Here is a 26,558-nt window from a genome sequence, read left to right on the forward strand (position 1 = left end):
TGAAGAGACTTCCTGAATCTCCAGTGGCCCTGAGCAAACGAGGACAGAGTCCAGGCTATGGAGCCCCCACCAGTGCTCCCTTTCCCCTGCATCCCCCACCTCATCTGGACTTGCCATGGTAACCAAGCCTCCTCCAGCGTGGGAAGCAGAGGCTGCGTAACAGTTACCTAGCAACTCCCCATAACCAGGTCAGAGCAGGGGGAGGGAGGCACCATGTGCTGCCCACCCTGGGGAATTCAGTCCTGTTGAAATGGGATTGCCCACGTCAGAACATGGCCACAAATGACCCTGGATAGAGCCATACCCAGAAGCACCTGTGTAGGAGAGTCTCATGCCAGGATCAGTGTTATTGTGGGACTCTGGCGCAGAGCTGGCTGGCTGGGGCCTCGGTCTTCACAGTAGACACAGGGCCTCACTATGTACAGTTCTGGTTTCTGTGCATAGCATGGAAACTGTCCCCACTGACACGCTGTCTTACTTTGCATGTGGGATTCCACTATGGAGGCCTGATGGAAGAGAGAATGTGTGTGTGTATGTGTGTATGCATGTGAGTCTGAGGGAAAAGCTAGGGAGCTATGCTGCCTCACACTGCCTTCTTGTTCCTTACCTTTCTCAAGAAATGTTTATGGAATGGCCTGATCATAAAATGTGTGCATCTTCTTCTAACATTTCCTGTAGATTGGGTCTTGATAGCCATTGCCCACTGTCACCCTACCCCACCTAATTCCTCCTTTAGGGCAGGGCTCTGCCTGGGTTCTCAGGTTCTGCCTCCTATAGAGTCCCGTCAATTGGTCTAAGCCAGTCATGGTGGTCTCATTCTCTTGGAAATGGCTAGTTTAGGAATGGCATGTGATCTAGTCATGTCAATGGGATCCAAGGGAATGGCTACTGTATGGCTTCTGGGAAAGGTTTTTCTCACCAATTTATTTATTTGTATATTTAAAATATTTTATTTATTTATTTGAGAGAGAGAGCACAAGTGGGGGAAGGAGCAGAGGGAGAGGGACAGGCAGACTCCCCAATGAGTGTGGAGCCCAATGTGGGGCTCAGTCCCATAACCCCTGAGATGATGATGTTAGCCAAAACCAAGAGTCAGACACATAACCCACTGAGCCACTCAGGCTCCTCTGTTACAAAAAAAAATTGGCAGATAATGTGCCTCTTTTTTTTTTTCTTTTTAAAGGTTTTATTTATTCATTTGAGAGAGAGAGAGCAAGCGAGCATGAGTAGGGGGGAAGGACAGAGGGAGAAGGAAAAGCAGACTGGGCTCTATCCCAGAATCCCGAGATCATGTCCTGAATCCAAGTCAGACGCTCAACTGACTGAGCCACCCAGGTGCCCCAGAATGTGCCTCTTCTTTACTGGACATTGTTAGTCTGCACTGGATGTCTGGTACTGCAGTGGCCACTAAGAGACACCACTGATGTTCAGAGGATTGTGTTGTTGAATCACTGAACTCAGCAAGCCCAGGAACTGCTCTATCTCTGGCCCTCTTATATGCAATATCATAAACCTCTTGTTGCTCAAGATACTTTGGGTCAGGGTTTCATCCTCCTGATGGATACTCTTACTTTCATGGCCTCAGGCTCACTCACTTTCCACTAGTCTGAGCAGGACTCTCAGTAGATGCCTGGACAAGGCTTGGTATTAGAAGTAAAAGACCAAAAGGAGACAAGTGTCCCTCTTCCTGAATAAGTCAAAGATATGACTCTTTGGTCCTTTGTCTCCTAGGTTGGAACTGAAATTGGATTTGTAGCTGCAGGACCAGCTTCTTGCAGACTGTAGACTTCCCTCCTTCCATCTCTCCCTTCCTTCTATCCTTCCTCCCTTTCTTCCTTCACTTATTCATTCATGCATTTGTGCCGAGGCTGGTTCCTCCCTGCTTGTGAGAGTCGATTGTACACACATCTCTTCCCCACATCAGTTCACTGATGTCATGTTGGTGGCTTGAAATCATCCATGGTGGGAGGGTGTTGTTTTTTTTTTAATAAGCTTAATTTTTTTTTTTAGGTTGCAAAACTTATACTCCTTGTTCCCACGCATGCACAGCCTCCGCCATTATCAATATCCCCCATCTGAGCAGTGCCTTTGTTACACTTGGTGAACCTACATCAACATGTCATTATCACCCAATGCCTATAGCTTACCTCAGGGTTCACTCTTGGTTTTGTACACTCTGTGGGTTTTGACAAATGTGTAATGACATGTGACCACCATTATAGTATCACAGAGAATAGTTTCACTGCTCTAAAAATCTACTGTGTTCCACCCCTTCCTCTCTCCCTCCCACCTCACCCTTGGCAGCAGCTGGTCTTTTTACCACCTCAATAGTTTTGCTATTTCCAGAATGTCATATAGTTGGATTCATACAGTATATAGCCTTTACAGGTTGGCTTCTTTGACTTGGTGATAGGCATTAAAGGTTTCTATGGGTCTTCGCATGGCTTGAGAGCTCATTTCTTTTTAGGGCTGAAGAATATTCCATTGTTTGGCTGGACCACAGCTTATTTTTCCATTCACTTACTAAAGGACACCTTGGTTGCTTCCAAGTGTTGGCAATTATGAATAGAACACCCATAAACATTCATGTACAGGTTTTTGTGTGGACAGAAGTTTTCAGCTCCTTTGGGTAAATACCAAGGAGCATGATTGCTGGATCATATGTTAAGACTATGTTTAGTTTTGTAAGAAACTGCCAAACTGTCTTCCAAAGGGGCTGTACCATTTTGCATTCCCACCAGCAGTGAAGAATTCCTGCTACTCCACAACCTTGCCAACATTTGGTGTTGTCAGTGTTTTGGACCTTGGATTTTCTAAGAGCTGTGTAATGGTATCTCATTGTTTTAATTTGCATTTCCCTAATGACATGTAATGTTGAGGATCTTTTCATGTGCTTACTTGTGATCTTCTATCTTGTTCAATGAGGTGTCTTTTGGGGCTTGTTCAATAGGCAGGCCTTTTGCTCATTTTTCAGTTGGGTTGCTCGTTTTCTTATTATTGGGTTTTAAGAATTCTTTGCTTTATTTTGGACAACAGTTCTTTATCAGATAGGCTTTTTGCAAATATCTTTTCCCATTCTGTGGCTTATCTTCTCATTCTCGATGCATGGTAGGAATATTTATACCACAGAATTGGCAAATGTAACGAATCAGGGCTTTCCTTCAGAGGGCATTTAAATATTTACCGGTACACTGATGCATACATGCATCAGCCATTTATTGTGTGAACTATGCACTCAAAAATGTTCAGTCCTGTGGCAGAGACAGGCTCAATGAATCACTGACCATAATACAGAGTTCTGAATATAGGGATGGAAGCAGAACAAGGATGCAATAGGAACATGAAGAAGGGGCATCTACAGCAGCCAGGAAGTTGGAATGACTTTCCCAGGGGAGAACTCGAGCCCTGACCTAAGTATTTCAAAGTGATTAGTTGTTGTCTGGATCAATACTGCCCAGTAAGGTTAGCCACTTGCCCCATCCCGCTATTTAACTCACTCACACTAGCCACATTGCAAGTTGTGGCTACGAGTGGCTGGAGGCTCCTATATTGGACAGAGCAGATCGAGAACTTCCCTATCACTGTCCCAGAATGTGCTATTGGACAGCACTGATCTAGACAAAAAAGTGGAGGAAAGGCGTTCCAGGCAGAAAGTACCCAGTGGAAGGACTCAGAGCTCTGAAACAACATGACTCACGCTGGGGGGAGATGGGCATTGCAGCTGAACAAACAGGCAGCAGTCAGATCGCAAAATGGCATTAGTGCCAAGCTTGGGAGTTTAAACTCTAGCCTGAAAGCTAGTGGGAGCCCCCGGAGGCTTTTGAACAGAAGCCTGATGTCGTCAGCTTTGCATGTTAATAAGATCTCTCTGGTAGTCAGTGGACTGGATAAGAGGGGCCAGCCTGGAGGCTGGGAGATGATTCTGAGAGCATTGCAGTTTCCAGGCAGTGTGTGTAGGGGGAGGTTGGGGGTGAGTGAAGAGAGGTTTGAAATGAGGGGGCAACTGTGGCACAGATGCAGAGAGAGTAGAGGAATGTGGATGACCCACTGGCTCATTGCATCTGGCCTCTGTGAAGTGCTTTGTAAATAGTTGTTGATTTAATGAATGAATTACAGCTGAGCCCAGATTGTACAACAGGGTGCATATCCCCCTGGTGCCGTGGGTGGTATCTATTGCACAAACAAAGAGGTACAAGAGCATATCTTTTCATCTGAAGGAGGAAGGGCTGACAGGGAGAGAGACAAACAAGAGAGATGGGGGGAAAGGGACTTCCTCTGTCCTGTGTGATGGAAAGAGGGCTCCAGTGAGGAGGGCATGAACTGTGGGGGACCCTTGACCTAGGGAGTGCCTCTCTGGGGCCCGGGGACAAGGGCTACTCAGAACTAGGTATAGGCCATTCTCTACCCATCCTCTTCCCCAACCCCTTGACCATGGGAACTACAGGACAGATCTGGTTTCCTGAAGGATTGGGGCATTTCATCAAGATAGAGATGTGATGCACAATGGACCGGCAGCATCAGGGAAGACAGTGTCAGCAGGAACAGTGGAACATGGCCAGAGTAGGAGACATTAGTGGACTGGTGCTTAGACACATGAGAGATACCAGTCTCCTTCTTTTGGACTCTTGGAAGTAACTGGAGATCTTGAGGGCAGGTGGCTGAAAGCTACTGTAACTTGAGCATCAATGTTAATATTACCTCGTTTGCACCTACGGGTCCCTAAGGACTGGGACCTTTGGGTTACAGAATGAATGATAGGTGACCTGAGGCAGGTTTCACTTGCTCATTCATTAAGTAAATATTTGTTGAGCCTCTGTGTACCAAACATAGTGCTGCATGCTGGGCAGACAATGGTTTACAAAACAGAGATGATCCCTGCCCTGAGGAGCTTATGGTCTAATAGTCCAACAGACCAGCGTATGCACTATTCAGGAAAAGCACCTGGAACCACCATAGTCCAGGGAAGGGTTCTTTTAGGTGAGGGTCAGGAAAGGATAATTTGAGAAAGTGACACTTAAACTGAGACCTGAAGATGCATAGGAGTTAGCCAGGTAGAGGGAACAATAGATATGGAGGCTTTGGGAACCAGTCTGGAGGCTGAGAGAAGGCAGCAAGGAGACACAGGGGAGGCTGCAGTGGGAGGCCAGGGCCAGACCCCACACGGCCACATCGGGACTTGGATGCAAGTCCAAGCGTGGTGGCTGGTGGGGGAGTGACGTGATCAGGCTCATGTTTGACAAGGATCGTTCTGGCATCTCTCTGGAAAATGCACTGGGGACAAGAGGGTCTGCTGGGAGAAGCGTGTCAAGGCTCATTCAGTCACCCAGGAAGAGACCTGGTGGCGTGGTTGTGGTGATGGAGAGACGTGGAGGAATCTGAGAAGTATTTAAAAGAACTGAGACAACATGTTTTTGCCGTGTCCTTGTTTTGGTATAAACAGGCCAAAGCATTGACTTTAAACAAGGTGAAGAGCAAGTACTCGCCCAGGTCAATCTGTCCCGCGCGTGGCCTGTTTTGCTCTGGGTTAGTTGCTCTAACGGTGCCGAGGTCATGTGGGCCATACCCTCACCTCCAAGCAGGACCACACCTGAGGCGAATGCGTTTCATGTCTGAGGGTTTCCTGAGAAAGCTTTCACAACTTCTTTCAAAGATAACCGCTGCTTGTCTTTAAAAGAATCACTATTGGGAAACCCCTGTTTGTATTTTACCTGGATGCCTCTCGTCCTGAAGTTTCTTGATTCTTGATGGAGATGCTGAAATCAGTCACCTGGGCCTTCAAACGTGGATGACGTCATAATGGCAGTTCTGAAGCATGTCTCTTTGTAAATAACAGAGGAGGGTGCCTGAATATCCCGAGCAAAAGGATCTAATTTGATTTTTGTGGCTCTCTAGCTCTCTGTTCTTTGCCCTTGCTACTCAAAGCATGGTCCATGGACCGAGTTAACATCACCTCAGAGCTCAGTAGACTTGCAGGACTAAATCAGAATATGCATTTTAACACGTTCCCCAGGCCATCCATAGGCAAGTTCATTTTGGGAAGCCCTGCCTTGGATCAGCCTGAGACCATCTAAAAGTAGGTGGGCGGTGACAGGTACCGGAGATTTGATATTGCAGTGAGCCTCAGCAAGTGATTAGAAAAATTGAACTGGTTCAACAGGAACCAGACTTTCTCTGGAAGTTCCCTGCCTCCGGGTCATGCACAGCGTTTCAGCTGAAGTCAGAGATGTTGGGTGCATTTCCCCATTGTGTGGCTGGGAGGAGCGCTGAGGGCAAGGGGACGCACCCCTGGTGCTGAAATGCTGTCAGGTGGAAAGCAACTCTCCATGCGCCCCCTTAGGCAGCAGAGTCACTTCCCCAAAACCCCCCAAGTGTGGACAGTTTGTTCCTTGTCCTCTTTGCCTGGTCCCTAAGGGCCCCAGTTAAGTGGTTAGGGTGACTCTTGCTTTGTTCTGAATTGAGCAACATGAGTGATGTGCAGGGAAAGCTGGGTTAGGACCTCAGTTTAAGGCTCCTCCAATGGCCTGGGGTAGAATAGAACATCCAAAGCTCTGCCCACGCTGTGCGGTGGGCCTCTCCAGGCCAGAGACCCCGGTTCCCACTTGAGCGGACGTGTGACCCAGACACTGTCCAGCAAAACAGGGCCCTTGTCATTATCCCTGCTTTCCTGAGAAGTGTTTCAAGGTGCAAAATCCAGGCCAGAGCCAAATCATTTCCCTCTCTCTTCACTGGGGCTGGTCCTCCCACATAATCAGACAAATGGATGAGGTTTGTGGGCTGTGTAAAGCATATGGTTTGTAAATACTGTAAAATCAAACATCACTTTTGGCTTTTATTTACTGTAACATGTTCACATCACCTAGCACCAAAATAGCTCTTAGGTCTTCTCTGCCTTGCTTCTCCTTCTCCCTGTTCTGTTGCCTTCATCCTTGTGGTACCTGTGCCCCTACCTTCCACTGCGCTCACGTCTCCTCCTCCCCCACCTGCTCCCACCCTCCTTCCCGGGCTTGCCTGCCCGCTGACTCCTACTCCCATGTCTCCCTCGCCTGTCCCACTTAACATCTCGCTCGCTTTCCCTCCCTTTCTGCCTCTCACGCTGCTCCTTGATCTTTTGAAATGTCTCTGCTACCTTTCCCTTTCTGTGCTTTCATTTCTAAAGGCTGCGTGCCAGACGCTCCTCACTCTGCTCCACTCCCTCTGCCTCTCAGGCTATTTTCTCTTCGCTCCCAAGACTCACCACAGAGTGCCTTCTTTTTCCCTTCCCCTGTAAAGGCAGCACAGGGATCACAAAATCATAGAATTCAGAGTCAAGGGGACACAGCCTACGTTACACTGACAGTTACTTCTGAGTCAGAAACTCTTTCTTTTTCTATCACACTCCAGAATGGCTGCCCCCATCACTCCTGAGAGCAAGGAGAGCTGGGGAAGAAGACAAAGGAACGGGCCCACCTCACCCCCCTGTGCTCCATCTCCAACATGTACCCCATCCTTTCATTTAGGTGTCACTGCACACACCCCTCCTCTTCTCAGGACCCTCAGTGGTGCAGACATATCTGCTCCCAGGCTCCACCAAAACACTAAATTTCCTTCTCCACTGTCCCTTCATCCCAGCGAAGTCAGTCTGTGCTTCACACCTCCTGGGAGAAACACAATCCTATTTGGAGGTGGCAGGAGAGAAGGTGGTAATGGGGTCCCTTGTCCCAAGTGCAGCTCCTGGGTGTGTGTGTGTGTTGGAGGGGGGGGCGCTGCCAGCAGCGGCTCAACTGCCAGTTCCAACAGGAAGCACATCGCAAAGCCACCTAGGGTCATGCTTGGCCAATCAATCAATCAATCAATCCATCAACAATTGCTAGTCAACACTCTTGTGGAGCCGGCGTCTCTCTGTGCCACTGGGCAAAGCCTCCTCAAAACACAGGAAAACAAACAGAGACCCAAAGAGACATCCTTGTAACCATGAAACAATGGCTCTAAAATCCAGCTTTCTGAGCCAGGGCTTCTCTAAGCACTTCACAGAATCTCAGATGCCGCTTCTTCGGTATCCAGGGAAACAGAGGTTACAAGTAAGCCCCTGGGGATTTGTAAAAATCCCTCCATCTCCCAGTGCCTGGCTCCTCGTGGTCTGTTTCTCCATGTCAGCCACGAGGAAGAGGATTAGCCAGGGAACAGTCACTGGAGGGAGGTGAAGGTCTCCACTGAGTGTGGAGCAGGAGGACGGGCTGGCCCAGGCTTCGGGACACCTGCTGCTCCAGTCCTGCCTTCATGGTCCTTCCTGCTCCCAGCTCATCCCTGTGTGGCTGTACCTTTACTCTCGACCCAGCAGTACCCACCCTTGGAGAACAGGAGGGAAGCTGCCCCGCGAATCCTCAAGGTAAGCCGGCCTTGGCGGTAAACTGAAACGTGCCCCACCGAGTCCAGCTCCACCCTGTTATTCTGCGTCCAACGCTAGGGTGTGGATCTCCGCTTAGCTTCTCTCAGTGAGAATTCCCAAGGCCAGGAAGAAGCAGTGTCATCCTAAGGACAGGAAGAATTTGAGTTTCACGTGCCTGCCCCCTCGCCAGCTTACCCGCTGCCTTCCACACACCGCTGAGGGGAGCAGAAAAACAAGTATGAATATAATTCCCCACCTGACTTCCTTTCATATTAACTAATTAACCAACTAAATCACCAATAAATTACTATTATAAAATGTGTATACACACAGGCATATGTGTGTGTGTGTGTGTGTGTGTATACACACATATACGTGTCTATATAGTTCCAGCTTTTCTTCCTTGCCCTCTCTCTTGCAGGCAGCTTCAGGCAAAAGCTTCTGACCCCACTGGAAGGGCCTCATCGGATCATAGGTGCCACGTAGTTGGCAGGGAAGAGGCCCAGTTTGTTGTGCAGGCGGCCGGTCCACCAGGACGGGTTGGAGCTGTCCAGGACCTCGACCACCTCTCCACTGCGAAATCCCAGCTCGTCGTCCTCCAGGGCCTCAAAGTCGTACAGTGCCCGGGCCCACCGCACTCGCTGTTGGGGGAAGCGCAGAGGGGTCCTGCTGAGCCAGGGCGGGGGTGCTGGCCTGCAGAACCACTGTCATGCAGGGGAGGTCCCAAGGCTCCCGCACCAAGATAAAGTCCTCGATGAGTGGCCTGCCCCGAAGGCTGACTTCTGGCTTCCCAGACCCCTCTTGGACCCCCCTGCCCCGAAGGCTGACTTCTGGCTTCCCAGACCCTCCCAGACCCCCCTGCAGTGGAGAGCAGACCCCACTGCACAGCCCTGAGCACAAAGTTATCAGAACTTATATGAGCCACTCTTGAGACTCAGGACTTCTACTGCAGAGAGGTTACCTCCAAGCCTCCCAGAGAATCCTTGACAACTACCCTCCCTACATCAATAGGTGGTCTTCTTATTCTCTTCAGACGACAGAAAGGATGGCAGCGTGCCTACACTGACAGCCCCTGGTGCTAGCACAACCGAGGCAGGTGGATTGCAAGGAAAAAGCCAACAGATCTCCCTCCCCTAGAGGCAGAGCCGAGAAGGAAGAGGACAGGGCAAGGCAGAGCGGCCAGAGTAACAGACAGGGATGGGCTCTGCCTGGGAACTCCCCCGCCCCCATCACTGGGCTCCCCCTGCCTCCATTTGGAGCCCTGGCTCCCTCCTGCAGGACCAGCCTTTTCTCTAAGTGCCCCCCTGGCCGCCTTCATTGAGCCCAGGGAGGGAACGTTCACGTACCCCAGCCACTTGGAGCTGCACTGGGTCTGTGTGTCTCCGGTGCATGAGGGCGGCATTCATTTCGCTGCCCACGCCCACACCACAGTGCCCATCGTTTATGTCAAGGCTGCCTCCTCGGCGTTCCTAGAAACACATGTAACGGAAGACCTGTCACCACACCACGTCCCTCCCAGGCCCTCCAGTGCCTTGCTCAGATGCTAGGGACACAGCCAGTGTTCCAAGAATACTTGCTGCCAGTGACAAGAAACCCCAGGTGTTGGAGAGAGGGGGAAGGATGGCAAAGGGACCTTCGATTGTGAAGACGATGCCAGATTTCATTCATTCAAAGAATATCAGACACCTGCCATGTATCTAGTACTGTCCTAATCACTGGGGATGTGTAGCTGGAAGGAAAAGGCCCTTGTCTTCGTGGATCATCAGTTTAGAGGGGGAACCATCTACATTTAAGTGATAAGTGAGCTAAGAGAGCATCTAAATCAGCCAGGGTAATTGGAGAAGGCTTCCTAGGGGAGGTGATACTTGAACTCTAGCTTAGAGGAGGAGAAGGATCAGCCAGGAAAGGGCATTTTAGGCAGGGGAAATAACATAGAAAAAGCCCCCCAAGTTATGAGAGAAAACACAACAGACCATTCTGGTAACTAAAGATAGTGCAGTGTTGCTGGAATGTGTGTTTGCTCGGGGAGTGAGGAGGGTGGAGGGCAGAGGGGTGGTTTAGGAGTAGCCAGGAGGAGATGAGGCTGGGGAAACAGATATGGGCAGCTCACAAAGAGCTTTGTGTGCCTTACTAAGGAATTTAGGAACGATGTTATCTGGCTGTATTGTCCATCTCGGTAAGCGGCCCCAAATCCCATCTGGAACAAGGCAGGGGATAAATAAATAAATAAATAAATAAATAAATAAATAAATAAGCAAGGCTCTATTGTGGGCGTTAATCCGTTTTTCTTGTGGATCTCCACAGCCAGATGGGTTAAGGGGCATGGATAGATTTGGAATTGTGCTGACAGGAAAATGAAGCCACGGTTCACTGAATCCTCAGGGTAGGAGTGTGTGTGTGTGCGTGCAGGTGTGTGTTCAGGCAGGGAGCCAATGAATTCACAGGGACTTCTTGCCAAGAGCAGTTCCCATATCATATTATCATATTTCTGCTGGTTGGGAGGTCCCAGGTCTTCTTTATGAAATCTGTGGACCCTCACGAGCCTGGGCTGGGCCTGAGATGCTCCTCCCGGGGCCCACAGTCCCAGGACCACACACCCTCCCCCCCACCAGCATTTATTTGCTCTGGTTGTATCTGCTATCACGGGAAATTTTCACAGGCTCGGTGGCGGTGGGGACAGGTGGCCTGAGCCCTGTGGGGGAGAGCAGGTCCTCTTCCCTACCTCACAGTGCCCACTGCATTCTTCTGGGGTACCTGATGGAAATGAGGGTGCTGCAGATAGCGGTGCTGCTGAGCTGGTGGTGCTGGGGGGTACTGCGAGGGAGGGGGCGTCGGGTGGTCTGACAGCTTCCTGGTCATCGGAGGCCGGATTTCTTCTCCCACAGCCCCACTGAGGAGCAGGCCTCCCTGGGGCCTCCGGTCCAGGCTGTTGCCCCGGTGACCCTGAGAGAGAATGATGAGGATGAAGCAGATCCATCCTCCTCCTTCCTGAATCTCTGGGCCCCACCCTGCCCCTTCTGGCAGCTGTTTCCAGACCTTGCTCAGGACAGTCCCAGGAGACAGCTGAGGGCATGTGGGCAGCCCAGAGACAGCCCACAGTTCAGATCCTCACAGCTTCAAATGGCTCCACGTTCTCAGATTCTCCAGGGTTGGGAATTTCAGGTCTCTGTTTCCTTTCCACGTGCCTCCCATTTTGTCCCTTCCTAGTAGGCTTGTTTTCCTCTCTGTAATCAAGCTTGAATATTCTATTTTACTGACACAATGCCACCCCTCCTTATCGCATGTGGCCACACCGCCGGACATCCTACCCTCCCGATGAGCTGTGCTATTGACTTTGCCTGATTTTGAACTGTCATTCATAGCCTGGTGATAGAGACCCAAACAGCAGCCCTCTTGCGGCGCCATGGAAACCAGGCTTGCCGCTGGGCACGCTGGGAAGGAGCACGGCCTTTCTGCTTAATGGGACCACAGCCCTGTGACTTGGAGGTCCTCTCTTGTTATTTTTATTTCACAAACAATCACATAGGGCCCTGTGCTTCGTACATGTCAGGTGCTGTTCTAAGAGCTTTACAAATATGAATGCATTTAATCCAGTTTAATGCACTTTTATGCTACCTCTTTTCTCTCTTGCATGCATGTCCTGGTAAATTAATACCAGGTCCAATGAATGAATTGGATTCCAGCCACTTGGATCTTTCCATCACCTGTAATGTGGTTAAAATAATTCACAAAGTCTTAGTTAACCTTTGTTTTTCTTGCTGGACTTCTATGTGCACTTGCTAGGAACACTGTTTTTCTCCTAGGACTGTCATCACTTCTTAGGCTTACAATCAAGCCAACTACCTGAGATGGTTTTCTCTACTTCCCCAGAGCACGTGTTGCTTTGACAGCTGTAATGCCTTTTCAAATAACTTGTTCCTGGGATTTCAACTATTCCAGAGAATGCTTCTTCCTATACCCATCTCTTTCTTTCTTTTTTTTTTTCTTTCTTTTTTTTTAAGATTTTACTATATATTCATGAGAGATACATACATACAGAGAGAGAGAGAGAGAGAGAGGCAGAGACACAGGCAGAGGGAGAAGCAGGCTCCATGCAAGAAGCCCGACGTGGGACTGGATCCCGGGTCTTCAGGATCAGGCCCTGGGCTGAAGGTGGCGCTAAACCGCTGAGCCACCCGGGCTGCCCTCCCATCTCTTTCTTATAACGACTTGCTTCCTTTGAAAGATATTTTATAAATTGTGCGGGTGTGAATTTATGGGAGGCAAGTTAACACTTCCTTGGTGCCTGCTAGTGTCCAGACTCTATGGTGAGTGCTATCTCTATATTATCTCATTTAATCCTTGTGATAGGCCAACAAGGGAAGTATTATGCTCTCTCCATCTCCAGATGAGAAATCTAAAACTCAGAAAGGTTTCTTAACTTGGCTAGATAATAAGGATAGTTAGTGATGAAATTAAGATTTAAAGCTGGTTTTTCTGGGGGTACCTGGGTGGCTCCATTGGTTAGGTGTCTCGCTCTTGGTTTCAGCTCAGGTCATGACCTCAGGGTCATGGGGTCGAGCCCCACATCCAGCTCTCTATGCTCAGCGGGGAGTCTGCTTGAGATTTTCTCTCTCCTTCTCCCTCTGCTCCTCCCCCTGCTTTGTGAGCCCTCACTCTCTTCAATCAACCAATCAATCTTTTTTAAAAAAATTTTTAAAAAGATTTTGTATTTATTTATTCATGAGAGAGAGAGAGAGAGAGAGGCAGGCTCCATGCAGGGAGCCCAACGTGGGACTTGATCCCAGGACTCCAGGATCACACCCTGGGCCGAAGGCAGGTGCCAAACCGCTGAGCCACCCGGGAATCCCCAATCTTTTTTTTAAAGGTAGGTTTATCTGATGCATTTTCTAGTAAAATAATACTCCATATTCCAGACTGTTCCCAGAGCAAGAATTTCAGTCCAATTATTTCTTCCAACAACCCTACCCCACCCTTCTGTGACAAAGCTTTACCCACTCCCTTAGTCCTGGACTCTAAGATGCTCTCCATCATTCCCGTGTGTGCCCCCCTGGCCTTCATCTTTGGCCAACTCCTAAGTTGGGCTGAAACTGTGATGTAGTAATATCTATAATAACAAATAAAGCATCCATGGTTAAGAGCTAATGTTTGTTGAGTGCTGGTAGCACTGTTAGGAGTGATATAAGGGAAGGCAATACATTATCTTCTCAAACCTTCACCACCATCTATGAGTTAGGTATCACTATCATCCCAGTTTTATGGATCAGGAAACTGAAAATCAGATAAATTTCCCAAATCACATGGCTGGGAAGTATTAAGAGATGATTTAAACTGAGGTCTGACCTCGGAGTTATTCTGTCTTCCAGAATGCTCAGAGGACATGTCCATCAAATGCATTGTCTTGATGGGTCGAGTAGGACTCATGCTGCCTAAAATCTGCAGACCGGGGCTGATCAGGGCCTGAGACATACCTGGTCCTCTCGGGTTCTATCCCTCAGAAAGATCTGCTTCTGTTTGGAGATGGAAGTCGTCCTGTAGTAGTCTACCAGCTTATTTAGAGATGGAAACTTCTCTGTCCACAGGAAGTAATTACCCTTGTTGTCTCTCATGACCTTGAAGTGCTGAACATCATCTTCATGCCTAGAGATCAAGGTAAATCAAAATTGTATGTTATATGGTGATGATGTCCCCACCCCCAGAGCTGACTGCATCCAGGGGTGCTGGAGTTCTATTTGGGCAGGAAAGGGGATTTGAGTGCTTGCCCATCAAAAAGCAGGTGGGCTGGCTCACTCAAATTCTAGGAGGAGATTTGTGGCAGGGACCACTCAGGACACAGGCTGCATTAGAAGGGATTTTCACATCAGCAGAAGATAATCAGTCTTCTGACACTGGAGCCAAGCTTTTATAAGAAGAAAATGTCCAAGTGCTTTAAGAACTATCAGGTCAAGGACTTTTTACAATGTTTGTTTGAACATGGTAATCCCTAGTTCTGTATGATGCTAAGGACTCTGCCAAGACTCAGAGGGGAGAGATTTTTCACCCCTGCTATCTTTCCATTATCAGAAATACTTTGAACCAGCTCTTTTAAGCCCATAAACTAGCTCTGGACAGTAAGAGGCTACCTTGGGAAATTTGTCACACTTGGTTCTCTATATAATGGAGATCTCTTGGCCTTGGTTTACGTTTTGCAAAAATAAGGTTACAAAGTATTTTGAACTTTTGGGGAGAAAAGTGTTACATAGCAATGTAGTGTTTTAATTGGCAAGGACCTCTGAGATTGTTTAGCTTTGTCTCCATGTTATGTAAGGTGAGGATGCTGAGGCTCAGAAAGGTGAGGGGCTCGGCCAAGGTCATGGTGAGTGAGTGGCAGAGATGAGGCAAGAACCTTGGTTTTCTGAGTCCAGTCTAATGAATTGAGCCTGTCATTCCATGTACACCTGCTAACTTCTTTTAGATCGGCACCTTTTGACACCAGCTGGAATTGCAGTGATGGGAAATATTTGTATCAGGGTAGGAGAAATTGGATTTTATTCATCTGGAAAGGAGGTGTTTGGCCTTTACTATTAGCTCCAGTCTTTCTCCATCAACAAGGCATTCTCTTTTCGATGTCAAGTTTATTTGTCAAACAGACATACACTTATATCTAAAAATAAACTAATGATATCAATTGCCTGATCCAAGAGAAAGGTCAAGAATTTAAGGAGAGTTGGGGAGTAAAGATACCTCTGAAGGTTAGTGCAGGTTTCTTAAGGATGGATTCAGTGGACTATGTTCAGAGGGGACAGGAATTTTGATTGATCTTCAGGCTCGTCTTATGTGCTGGGCTCTGCTCATAGCCAGCAGTGACCTCTGCTTGACTGCTCCGAGCTAGGAACCGACACTCTGCAATCACTGCATGGTCTTCCCCTTGGTGTTGGCCAGTAACAGATGCTTTCTTCATTCTAACAACACATGGTTTAATTCCTAGTCATTACTCCTCACATCTGTGTGTGGAGGAGGAAATATTCTTGTGATATAATTATTCATCCACCACCTCTTAGTCAAAGAACTCAGAGTGAGAAACATTAACCCTCTCTCTCATGAACTGAGAGGCTGGATGTCAGGCTCGCAGCCAGTCACCTGGGCCTGTGGAAAGAGCTGGGCTCTCTCATCTGGGCTGCACCACTGTCTCAAGTTCCAAGAGGAGCAGAGAAAAGGATATAACTCAGGGCTTCAGACTCTAAAGTCTAGTGTTTCAGACCCTTAATGAATGCTAAATGTTAGAACTACAATTAGCTCTTAATTATCTTTGCATGACAGAAAGCAGATGTATAAATAAATAAAAATGATTTGCTTTGGAATATATTAGTCTACGTTTCTGCAAGAGACGTAGTAATGATTATGGTAATAATCACAAGAAGCTGCAATGCCTCAACAGCAGGGAGAGACTGTGGCAGAAGTCAAGGCTGACCCTTTTGGAGAATTCACCATCATGGAGGAAATATAAACCATAATTCCTAGGTGAAAAGCCAGAGTGCACTTCATGCAAACCAAAGGCACCAAGGAATGCCCTTCAATATAGCCATTTACCTGGTCCAATCTGTAACCAGGGCCTTTAAGAAAGAGGTTTGACTATAAAATTTATTAAATAGAGCAAAGTTGCATTAAGACCTAACAAATTTAGAATTTGTGATCCATCACTATTGGCCTGACCTAAAATTTCCTATTGCCTAACCTATGAAAAAAAAGCAAGTTTTAGTTAAGGAAAATTAAGATTTTAAGCAAGATTGCAAGGACAATGCTAATGAGACCAAGCTACTTTTGAATGCTTTAGAGGTGCAGGTGCATACAAATGGTTGACCCCTATTTGTAAGTCCTTCCTACCTATTCCTTAAAATACCCATTCTTCCAGGCAGCCCAGGTGGCTCAGTGGTTTAGCGCCACCTTCAGCCCAGGGTGTGATCCTGGAGACCTGGCATCAAGTCCCATGTTAGGCTCCCTGCATGGAGCCTGCTTCTTTTCCCTCTGCCTGTTCTCTGCCTCTCTCTCTGTGTTTCTCATGAATAAATAAATAAAATCTTTTAAAAAAAAAGTACTCATTCTTTCTTTTTTTTAAGATTTTATTTATTTATTCATGTTAGACACAGAGAGAAAGAGGCAAAGACCTAGGCAGAGGGAGAAGCAGACTCCATGCAGGGAGCCCAATGCAAAAATACCCATTCTTTCTAAATAGTAAAGTGGCCTCTCAGTTATTACCCAAGATTGGATTTATGAACTTAAAGCACTAAAGCTGCATGCCTTTCAAAATGTATTGAACAATCCAGACCAATATTTCCTGTCAATGAACCGACAGTAGGCTCCACTGTACAGGTTTCCACGGCTCCTCATGTGCAGGTATCAGCATTAATTTGCACACTTTCACATGTGGTCACCATGCCTGGTATGTGACTTGCAATCCCAGATGTGCTGACCACATGCAGTGCACTCAGACTTGGGGTTTCTGAGCATGGAGCTGTGTCATGCTTGTGTCTGGACTGACTCACTTCCTCCTGGGTGCTTCACATTAATGAGATTTTGCTGCTACAGTCCCTCACCTCAACCCCCTCGGCTCTGATCTGTTGCTGTCAGTTTGCTGCATTACAGTGCATGGAGCTGGCCCTTCTTTTTGTGCAACCACCTACAGCAATGACTTGAGATTTTAATTTTCCTCTGAGCCTTCTTCAGATATGTATCAGTAGTAGAAGAAGAAGTTCAGATTTAAACCCTAAGACAGATGTGGACAATTGAGGATTCTCCATTCCTTCTCTTGTCCTACTTCTTTGCACAAATACTCATCGAATGCCCACTGGGTATAAGGTGCTGTTAAAGGCACAAAGATGAAATACATTAAGATCCTGTCCTTCCAGGGGCACCTGGGTGGCTCAGTGGTTGAGCATCTGCCTTCTGCTCAAGGCATGATCCCGGGGTCCTAGGATGGAGTCCCACATGGGGCTCCCCACAGGGAGCCTGCTTCTCCCTCTGCCTGTGTCTCTGCCTCTCTGTCTCTCATGAATAAATAAATAGTATCTTTAAAAAAAAAAGATCCTGTCCTTCCAGAAGCACTTAGGCTAGAGGGGGAGGCAGATGGACATATACATAACTTGGCCACAAGCCAGCGTACTGAGGAGGTATATACATGGGTCACAGGAAGGAGATGAATGGCTTCCAGCTGATAAGATGCCTGGGCCCCTTGGCCACCATGCTTCTGAGCAATAGGTCACGTTCAAGGGGTCACCTCATGGCTTTAGCAGTCTGAGCCGGGAATGATCGTACCTGACGGAGATGGAGAAATCCCCTGGAGAGCTCTGGCTGGCCCGGATGATGAAGAAACCAACCTCCTTGCCCATAAGTAAGTTCTCAGCCTGGTGTCGTGAGAGGCCTTCATGAAACCATCTATTGGATGAGATAAAACCAGAGAGTCTTGGTGAGATGCCAGAGTGATGGGAAGGGGAAGGGGAAGGGGAGAAGAAATGACCCAAAGGGAAAGAGGGACTTTGGTCAGTAGAGAACAGGAAGAGACAAAAGAGGGGGCTGGGGCCTCTGAACCGAACATGCTCTAGGCAGTTTTCAGACAAGGCAAGTGAGCGTTCCCCTGACGCACCCACTTTGTTCCTTCCCTCCAGGAGAAGTCTTTCTTGCACTTGGAAAACCTGAATCATGGAAATGTGCCACTGCACCAAAATGGGACAGTGTGGGAGTGACTCACTGCGGGAAGTGGCCGCCTGCTGGCAGCTATGTGAGGGATGTCACTAGGAAAGAACTGCAGGGAAAGATGATGTGCCAGGAAGACAGGAACCCCTTCAGGCACTGGGGGACCAGAGCTGGGAAGCCTTGGGCTCACACCCAGGCTGGGAGATCAGTGGGCCCCCTTAATGCCCAGGGGTGCTTGTGATCTGGGTGGTGTGGAGCCAGGCTAGCAGCAGCAGAGAGCAGCGTCAACACAGCCAGCTCCCAGGAACCCCCTCAATATCCAGGCAAATAATCCTTACTGTGGAAAAGAAGAAACAGAGGAGAGATTCTTCTTTCAGGGGAGCCGTCAGGGTGGCAGTGTCTGGAAGTGTTGTGGCAAGTGGCATAGCATACATGCAAAAGGCCAAGTACAATCACAGGAGCAAGGCAAACAGTGGTTACAGCCTCAGGGCAGGAGGCCAGAAACCTCTCAACCACAGAAGAGCAAAATGAGTGTTTGCAATCACTCAGCAGCCCTAAGTGGGATGGGTCCCATTTCTCCAAGGTGGCTGCCCTATTGCTGCCACAGGAAGGCTAGTATGTCCAATCCCTTGAAGGTGAATGTCTGACACACTTTGGATTCCTTTGTGAGCGATATCCTATGCTCTCTAGAATTTAGGAACCTGGACAGGAGTGGCAGGAGGGATGTCCTAATTCTAGACCTGGAACTACAGGGGAAGGTTGGTTGGGCTCCGAGGGGCCAGAAGCAGAGGGTTTCTGGTGGCCGTCTACCTGGAAATCCTGCCAGAGTAGCTGCCACACTTCGCTACAGGGCCGAACAAGTGACCACCACAGCACTGCCTTGTGTAGGAAATGTAATGGGGTCGGGTAAGAGAATGGGACATGCTCCTCAGCAGCCCTATCTCAAAGGAAATATTTTGGAAGAGGCAGCAAGTGGTTAGGGGATTGTTTAGAAGATACACATTTGTCCTCTAATTGGAGTTGGATAGATGACTTCAAGACTTGCAAAAATGTCCACACTGCATATTAAGCAAGCAGGCAGGGTTATGTTTTTACATATCCTTCCAAAGCTAGTCATTCGTTCATTCAACAGGTGGTTTTTTTTTTTTTTAAGATTTTATTTATTTATTCATGAGAGACAGAGAGAGAGAGAGAGAGAGAGAGAGAGAGAGAGAGAGGCAGAGACACAGGCAGAGGGAGAAGCAGGCTCCATGCAGGGAGCCCGATGTGGGACTCGATCCCAGGTCTCCAGGATCACGCCCTGGGCTGAAGGCGACACTAAACCGCTGTGCCACCCGGGCTGCCCATTCAGCAGTTTTTAATCAAGTATCTACTACGTGCTGGCCTTCTGCTAGACGTTGGGGATAGATATAGTGGTGAGCAGAGCAGACGAGAAGCCCTGTCCTCATGGAACTTACATTCTATCACGCAGAGACCATAGAACCCACTGGCGGACCTGGTAGTTCACTGCGACAGTGATAAAAAGGTTTCAAGGGGGGAGGGGAGAAGTTAGAGATGAGAGTACAGAAAATTCTCTTGAAGAAGTAGAGTAGTGGAGTGATAGCTGGAGGGGGACTTGGGACCAAGAGGTTTTGCTTTTGTTTTGCTTTTCGGTAAGATGGGAGAAGTTGCAGCATCTTTGCAGATGGGAATGACCCAGCAGAGAGGGAGAGAATTGATATGGGGGGGGGGAGGGAGAGTTTCTGCTAGAAGCACAGACAATTCTTTCCAAACAGCTGCAGGAAAGGCAGCCTTGTCTGAGTGCAGTTGCAAGAGGTGGGTGGATGCAATGAGTCAGCGGGGGGGGGGGGGGGGGGCACGGTAGAGGGGCTTTTCTGGTGGCTTCCATCATCCCAGTATCCCTGGAAGCAAGGCCCTGAGCCACTAGGGCCGTGGGGGAGGGGCTGGAGGTCTGAGGAGCAAGAAGGCATCAAGTGGTCATCTAGAAGATTACAGGGCAGCATCAAGGGTTGAGGTCGGTGGTCGTTCTGTTGGTTCGGTGGTCAGTCCTGGTTCACCAGAGTCACCAATACCGCTTCGGGTTTCTAACAGACCTTTTTGCTCTTTGAGCTAGACCGAGACTCTCGGAAATTAGATTTGTATCTAACCCTTGTGGTGCATTCTTGAGACAAATGAGACAAAATCTCAATTTTTCTTTTTCCTCTTTATGAAAGGAATTATTCTTTTCCCCCCACTGATGGTTTTCATGGGTATGAACATGGCTTAGGGAAGGCAGCTGTTTGTGATCCCTGGTGAGGACGGAAGATGGTTAGGAGGTAATGGAGAGGTGCCCTGAAGAAGCCGCTCTTGATGTGGGGGTGGCCAACAGCGCCCCCGATGGAATTCGTGGAAACCCTGTGATTGCAATTATAGATGCCTTTAGCTTATAAACCTAAAATAGGCGATCCATGCCCATGGTATAAAATTCAAAAGGGAATGCAGTGAAATGCAAATCTCCCTCCCACCCTGGCCTTCAGCTGTGTGGTTCCCTTTCCAGAGGCAACCAGTTTTGACAGTATCTTGGGTATGCATAGATAATTTTAGTGACTGCTGAAAAAGTAAGGGGAGTGTGTGTGGGTAGGCCCATGTCAGCAGGCTGGAAATACTTACTCAGGAAACTGGATGTCTATAAAATTCTTGGGCACATATCCTTCTTGGCTTCCAAGCTCCGCCTTGAACCACTCCTCTTGGTTACTTAAGATCTACATGGAAAAGAAGCAAGGACAAAGACTGGAGGGAGGATGTCAAGAAGCAAAAGAGAGGGGTACAGGGCAAAGAACATCTTTTTGGATTTAGAGGGAAATAAGCCATAGAAACCACACAGGTGCTCCAGTGGCGGGGCAACAGGTTTATCTCTGCAGTTTGGCTTCTGTGACCCGGAGCTATATCTGTCCACTAGTGCCAGCCACACATGGGACCCCATCATGGTGTGGCCTTCCAGGCTTGGCACTTGGAGGATTCTCTGAAGCCCCTTCTCTTTATATTTTGGAAATTCATGTGTCCCAGGTCTCAGCACCTTAAGCTCCTCATTTGAGCAGATGCTGGGAAGGCAAGAGTGGCCACTCCGTGATTTCTTCTTCTCTGCCAGGTAGCCAGGAACCTGTTAGAAATTTAATGTGTTCCTATTTCTTTAAACAAGCAAATTAAAACTTAAACATCCAGTGGGGCCAGCTTTGAAAACAGTAACTCTTTGTGTTCACACTCCATGTGTTTCACAAACAATTTGGACGTGACTCAAGATATCTGGGATGCCTTTTCTAAACTTGCTTTTAGCACCAGATCACAAGCAAACCAGAAGTTCTGTCTCCTTACTATATGGTCCTTCAGTGACTGTGACCCCAACTGTTATCACTTCCCTTGATTACTCGTATGACTCATCAGACTTGGCTGTATGCGGCTTCCGGTTATTTCAGAAAATGTTTCACTATTAAAAGACAAATATTTTCCCCCATCCCCCACTGAGAACGGTTCTAAAGTATGTGGCGTGGACTTGAACAGCAATGAAGGTGCCAGAGCTGGGGCACGTGGGGGGCTCAGCGGTTGAGCATCTGCCTTCGGCCCAGGGCGAGATCGCGGGGTCCCAGGATCGAGTCCTGCATCTGGCTCCCCGCAGGGAGCCTGCTTCTCCCTCTGCCTGTGTCTTTCATGAATAAATAGACTCTTAAAAAGAACAAAGTGAAGACGGCTTGGCTTGACGATGTCATCGAGCCCCTGAACGAGCCACCCGGGAGCCCTCCTACGTCTGGACATTGCGTGAGAAGTAATCAGTGGGCATTATTGTCTAAGCCGCATTCACGTTTCTGCTTCTTTTTCAGCTGAAAACGCCTGAACTGGTGGAAACCACCACGCGGAAGGGGGAAGCCGGGGACGGCTCAGGGAGACCACCGGGAGCAAAAGCCCTGGGGTTGCCCAGGCCCTGAAAGTTCTCCAGGCAAAGGGCGGGCGCAGGAACTTCCGGGATGGGAGGAAGTGGGGTGCATTCTGGGAACAAAAGGCCTCTGTCCGGCGGGACTTCCGGTTGTGGCCCCAGGGGCCCAGAGGTGGGGAATGGTAGAGACACAAGGCCTTTTCTCTTGAAATTTATGGGGAGCCACTAAAGGATTGTGAGCCGGGAAATAACATGGGAAGAATTAGAGCCAGGAAGGAGTCCTGTACGAGAGCCTGAAGGGGGCTTGGAGGCACGAAGCGCAGCCACCCCTGCGAGGGTCGAGGGCCTGCTTGGAGGCCCCCGGAAGCCCCGTGTGCAGGTCGTGACCTTCCCGACCCGAGGGAGAAGGGGATTCTGGGAGGGCTCTGGATGTCCTTGGCCTTGGGAGACCGAGTGGGTGGTGATGCCTTTGCTCAAACGGACAAGTACAGGAGGAGGAGCAGGTGTGAAGATCTCGTGTGGGTGAATCCACGTGGCCCCGGGACCGTCTGGGAAGGAAAGCCCAGCGAGCAGTTGGAGGAGAAGTTGGGGCTGGCGGCGGTGACTCCAGAGGCATCAGCGCAGGTGGGGTGGAAGCCTGGGTCCCACGGGCTCCTTTCTTCCAGACATGAAGAGAGAGGAGAAGAGCTAGGAAACTGGTACTTCTACTACCACCCCCAAGGTAGAAGAAAGGGCCAGCTCTCCGAATGTGGAATGAGAAGACCCAGTTTCTAGGCTGGCCCTGTCACCAGCTGTATGACCCTTGGCAGGTCAACCAGCCGTCAGGCAGGTTACTGGTGACAGTAACCACTAGCCAGTCCCTCACAGAGAGGATGTGAGGATCCGATGAGCCCTGGTACCTCGAAATCCTTCAGGAAGTGTGTGCTGTTTTTTTTTTGTTGTTGTTGTTGTTTGTTTGTTTGTTTGTTTTGTGTTTTTTTTAATACAATTCTGCAAAATGTGGTATTCTTAGAAAGGAGGACTCCAGCTCTGAAGGACATGGTAGGGCTTATAAATTCTTTCAAGTATTAGATGTGTACGTTTTGAATTTGATCACTTGTTCTGAAGAAATAAAAGTGTGTCCCATATTTAAGTTCTAGAATTGCTGAGGACAGAAAACTTTATAGTTTCTAACATCAAATATGACTGCTGGTATCACTGAGGACATGTGGGTACTGGTATGCTAAGGGGGGAGAGCAGAAAATCTAGGTCAGAAAAAGAACTAGGAAACTCACACCGGTGCCTGGTCTTCACACAAAGAACACAAGGACGTTTCACGCCACGCCTCCCCCCCCCCCCCAATTTGTGGCTTTGGGATTCCTTTCTCCCATCACCCCAGAGTGCGATGTTTCGGCTGGGTAGCAAATGTCAAATACGAAGGTGAACAGGGATAATAGGGTAAAAGAGGCCAATTGGAAATTGGCTCATCACGGTAAGAACCAACTTTGTACTTAGTTCTCTGACCTGAAACCAGCTGTAATTTTAGTAATTGTGGCGCATACCCATTTACCTCCTGTAGCAACTGAAAGATTATCCTGCAATGCCGACCATTTCTACCCACCACCTGGTGCTCCGTCTGCCTGAGATTGTGTTCCCAGAGAGGTGAATTTACAGGCTTTTTATGGTCTATAGAAGGCAAGGTTTTAAAAGAATCTAATTTTCTGCAAGGAAGAGTGTTTGGGGGGAGGTGGTTTCCTCCTGCCGCTGTTGGCTCAGGGCCCCATACTTCCTGTTCTTCTCATCTTTCTGTCTATTCGGTTCCCCATATCTCTTGTCCCCATCATGAAAACCCAAGCAAGGGGTTCAGGCTGAGCACATGAGGTTTTATACTTCACTTTACCATATCTTAATTCTTATAATGTTGTCTACGAGCATAATTTTCTGTGTTACGTGGCCTGAGAATAAGATGTGGGAAGAGGACAAAATACCATTGGGAGAATTTTAAAATTGGTTGGAATTATAGCTCTTAGCGGCCTAGTAGAAATCTGAAGTATTGAAGAAGTTAATTGACACAGGATTAAGTCTTAGTGCTTTCAGGTCACTGTTTTAGTAGGGAGCAATGGGATTGAGTTAGACATGTTACAGAAGTGGGTAGAAATGGATTGGGTCCAGAGACCTTTTTTTTTTTTTTTTAAACAACTGGCAAATTTAAGAGACAAATGTAAGTCTGGTGTTGTATATAACTGCAGATCCAGGGGGTTGAGGCACAAACATGAAACATCCGACTCCTGACTTCAAATGTTTCTCTCCCAGGAGAAGCAGAATGGAGTCATTTGGCTGGAGTTCCCCAACCACCATCTTGTTCATCATCCTGTAATCAGCATCTAGTGAGCACTTGCTGTTTGCACTCAGGTGCTGGGAATACAGAGATGAATAAACTGAGAACTCTGTCCTGGGGAACTCACAATCTGGAGTGGGTGGGTTGGCGGTGAGCTAGTCAGACATCGTTTGTACCTTCTAGTGAAAAAGTCTGTTTAGTCTTTTAGCATGAAAAGCCTAGGATGAAAGAACACCGCAGGAGTAAATTACTGGGGCAGTCACAAGCTGCCTTTGAAAGCACTTGCAAGATTTTTGGGGCTTGTTACCCATCTCTGGAGTCAAGGGGGCAGGGTTGCAGTTGTACATAGAGACCCACAGGCAGGGCTACTAACCCCCATGATACAGATGTACTGTGGGGCTCAGCCAACAAGCCCCTCTCCACTTTTCATTCCACCATTAAGCTGCAAGGGACAGAATTTGAAAAGAAGGAGAGGTTGGCCTTCTGGTGGAATTCTACATGAGCATGCAGAAATGCAATTTAATAACTCAAGCAATTTGTACTGAGCACCTGTTTGGGGTCATGACTTGTGTGGGGTGCTGCTGGGAAGACACAAAGATGAACCAGGCATGGCTCTGCTCTGGACCAGAGGAAGAATCAACTGGTCAATTATTCATCAAATATTAGGGAGAGTCAACTCTCTGCTGTTTTGGACACTGAGGCAGACATGGCCCCTGCCATCAGAGCTTTGGCGAGTGGAGTAGCTAACACATAAACAGGCAATCAGGATCCTACAGGGTAGGGGCAGTGATGAGAGATGGGTGTACAGGGCGCAGAAGAGCACAGAGGCTTGGCTGCTCATGAATAACTGCCACCGGAGGTGAGATCATCAGTGCCTAGAACGAAGTGTGTGTGCAATGCTGTGGAAGAGCTGAAGAGGGACTGATTAATTTTGCTGAGGCCATCGGGAGTGTGGAGGATTCGTGAGGGTTTCCAGGCAGAGATGGTCAAATATGTGTGTGCAGGAGAAAGGCATTCAGAGTATGGGGAGAGCCTGACAGCACAGTGTGTGTGTTGCAGCATAATCTGGGCATTACATACACAAGGGTGTGTGCATGCGGGTACATACATGTGCATGTTCCTGGATAAGAGCTTGATGAGGTTAGGGAGTGGGTTGGGAGCAGCTGGCTTAAATTACAATCAGTTGATAATGGGGAGCCACTGAATGCCTTTGAGAAGGAAGTGATCTGATCTGATTTGTTTTCCAGAAAGATCCTCCTGAGACTAGTATGTAGAATGATTGAAGGAGTAAGAGACAGGAGCCCCTTGAAGTCAGCCAAGGGGCTGTGGCAATAATCTGACTGGCAGCAGGAATGGGTGATACTGAAATATGGCAATCATTTATGAAGCAACCATTTGTGAGCTGGGACCATTACCTCTAATCCTCTCCAGAACCCTGCAAAATAGATATAGTCTCCACTTAACAGATGAAGACAGTGAGGCTCAGAGAGGGCAAGTGACTGAGCCAAGGACACACAGCTAGTAAGGTGAGATTCAAGCTCAGATATATCTGGCTCTAAACTCCTGCTCCTTTTTACTGCATCAAACTTCTCTTGTCAAAAGGAGAATGCTTAAGAGATCTCAAGAGAGACCAATGGACAGAGTACATGTTTAGGGTGAAGCAGAACTCCAAACCCAGAGGAGGGACAGTTAACAATGTCAAATTCCACAGGCACTTTAGAAAGGCCATTATTTTTTTAAATAAGTTTTTTTTTTTTTAATTATTCAGAGAGAGAGAAAGACTGAGAGGCAGAGACACAGGCAGAGGGAGAAGCAGGCTCCATGCAGGGAGCCCGACGCGGGACTCGATCCAGGGTCTCCAGGATCAGACCCCGGGCTGCAGGCGGCACTAAACCGCTGCGCCACCGGGGGTGCCCTAGAAAGGCCATTATATTCCACATTAAAGAGATCACTGGTGGACTGAAAGGGAGTGTTGAGGGTAAAAGACAAATTCCAGTAGGTCCCAGTGGAATAAATGAGAAGTGAGGGAGTCAGGCATCAGTACAGAGAACCTCTCCCAGTGTTGGTAATGAGGAAGAGAAAAGACACCAGGAGGTAGATTCAGAAGCAGAATCGAGGAAAGTTTCTGGGTTTTTTTTTTCCTTTTCCTTTTCTGAGAAATAAGAAGCACTCAAGCCAGATACTAGGTTCTGTTTGCAATGGGAGCTGAGGAGTGGGAGTTGGCTCCTGGCCTCTTTGGAGTGAGGACACTCTGTAGGGGTTGATGATCACAAGGTCACAATACCCATAGAGAAGGGAGG

General features: G+C 48.3%; 1 protein-coding gene across 2 annotated transcripts in view; it reads right to left on the bottom strand.

Annotated features, from left to right (window-relative positions):
* Window positions 1-6,804: 6,804 nt before the first annotated feature.
* The window catches only part of GRAP2 (GRB2 related adaptor protein 2), a 64,005-nt gene continuing 44,251 nt past the window's right edge, over window positions 6,805-26,558 (bottom strand). For both annotated transcript variants that reach the window (XM_055328676.1, XM_055328678.1), the window contains 6 exons: window positions 20,684-20,775; window positions 17,657-17,776; window positions 13,837-14,005; window positions 11,120-11,308; window positions 9,712-9,834; window positions 6,805-9,006 (listed from right to left, as the gene is read on the bottom strand). In XM_055328676.1, coding sequence (XP_055184651.1) covers window positions 8,827-9,006; window positions 9,712-9,834; window positions 11,120-11,308; window positions 13,837-14,005; window positions 17,657-17,776; window positions 20,684-20,775 — 873 coding nt within the window. In that variant the 3' untranslated portion in view covers window positions 6,805-8,826. The remainder of the gene's footprint in view (window positions 9,007-9,711; window positions 9,835-11,119; window positions 11,309-13,836; window positions 14,006-17,656; window positions 17,777-20,683; window positions 20,776-26,558) is intronic.

The sequence above is a fragment of the Nyctereutes procyonoides genome, unplaced genomic scaffold (genome assembly GCF_905146905.1).
Source record: "Nyctereutes procyonoides isolate TBG_1078 unplaced genomic scaffold, NYPRO_anot_genome, whole genome shotgun sequence".
Taxonomy (NCBI): domain Eukaryota; kingdom Metazoa; phylum Chordata; class Mammalia; order Carnivora; family Canidae; genus Nyctereutes; species Nyctereutes procyonoides.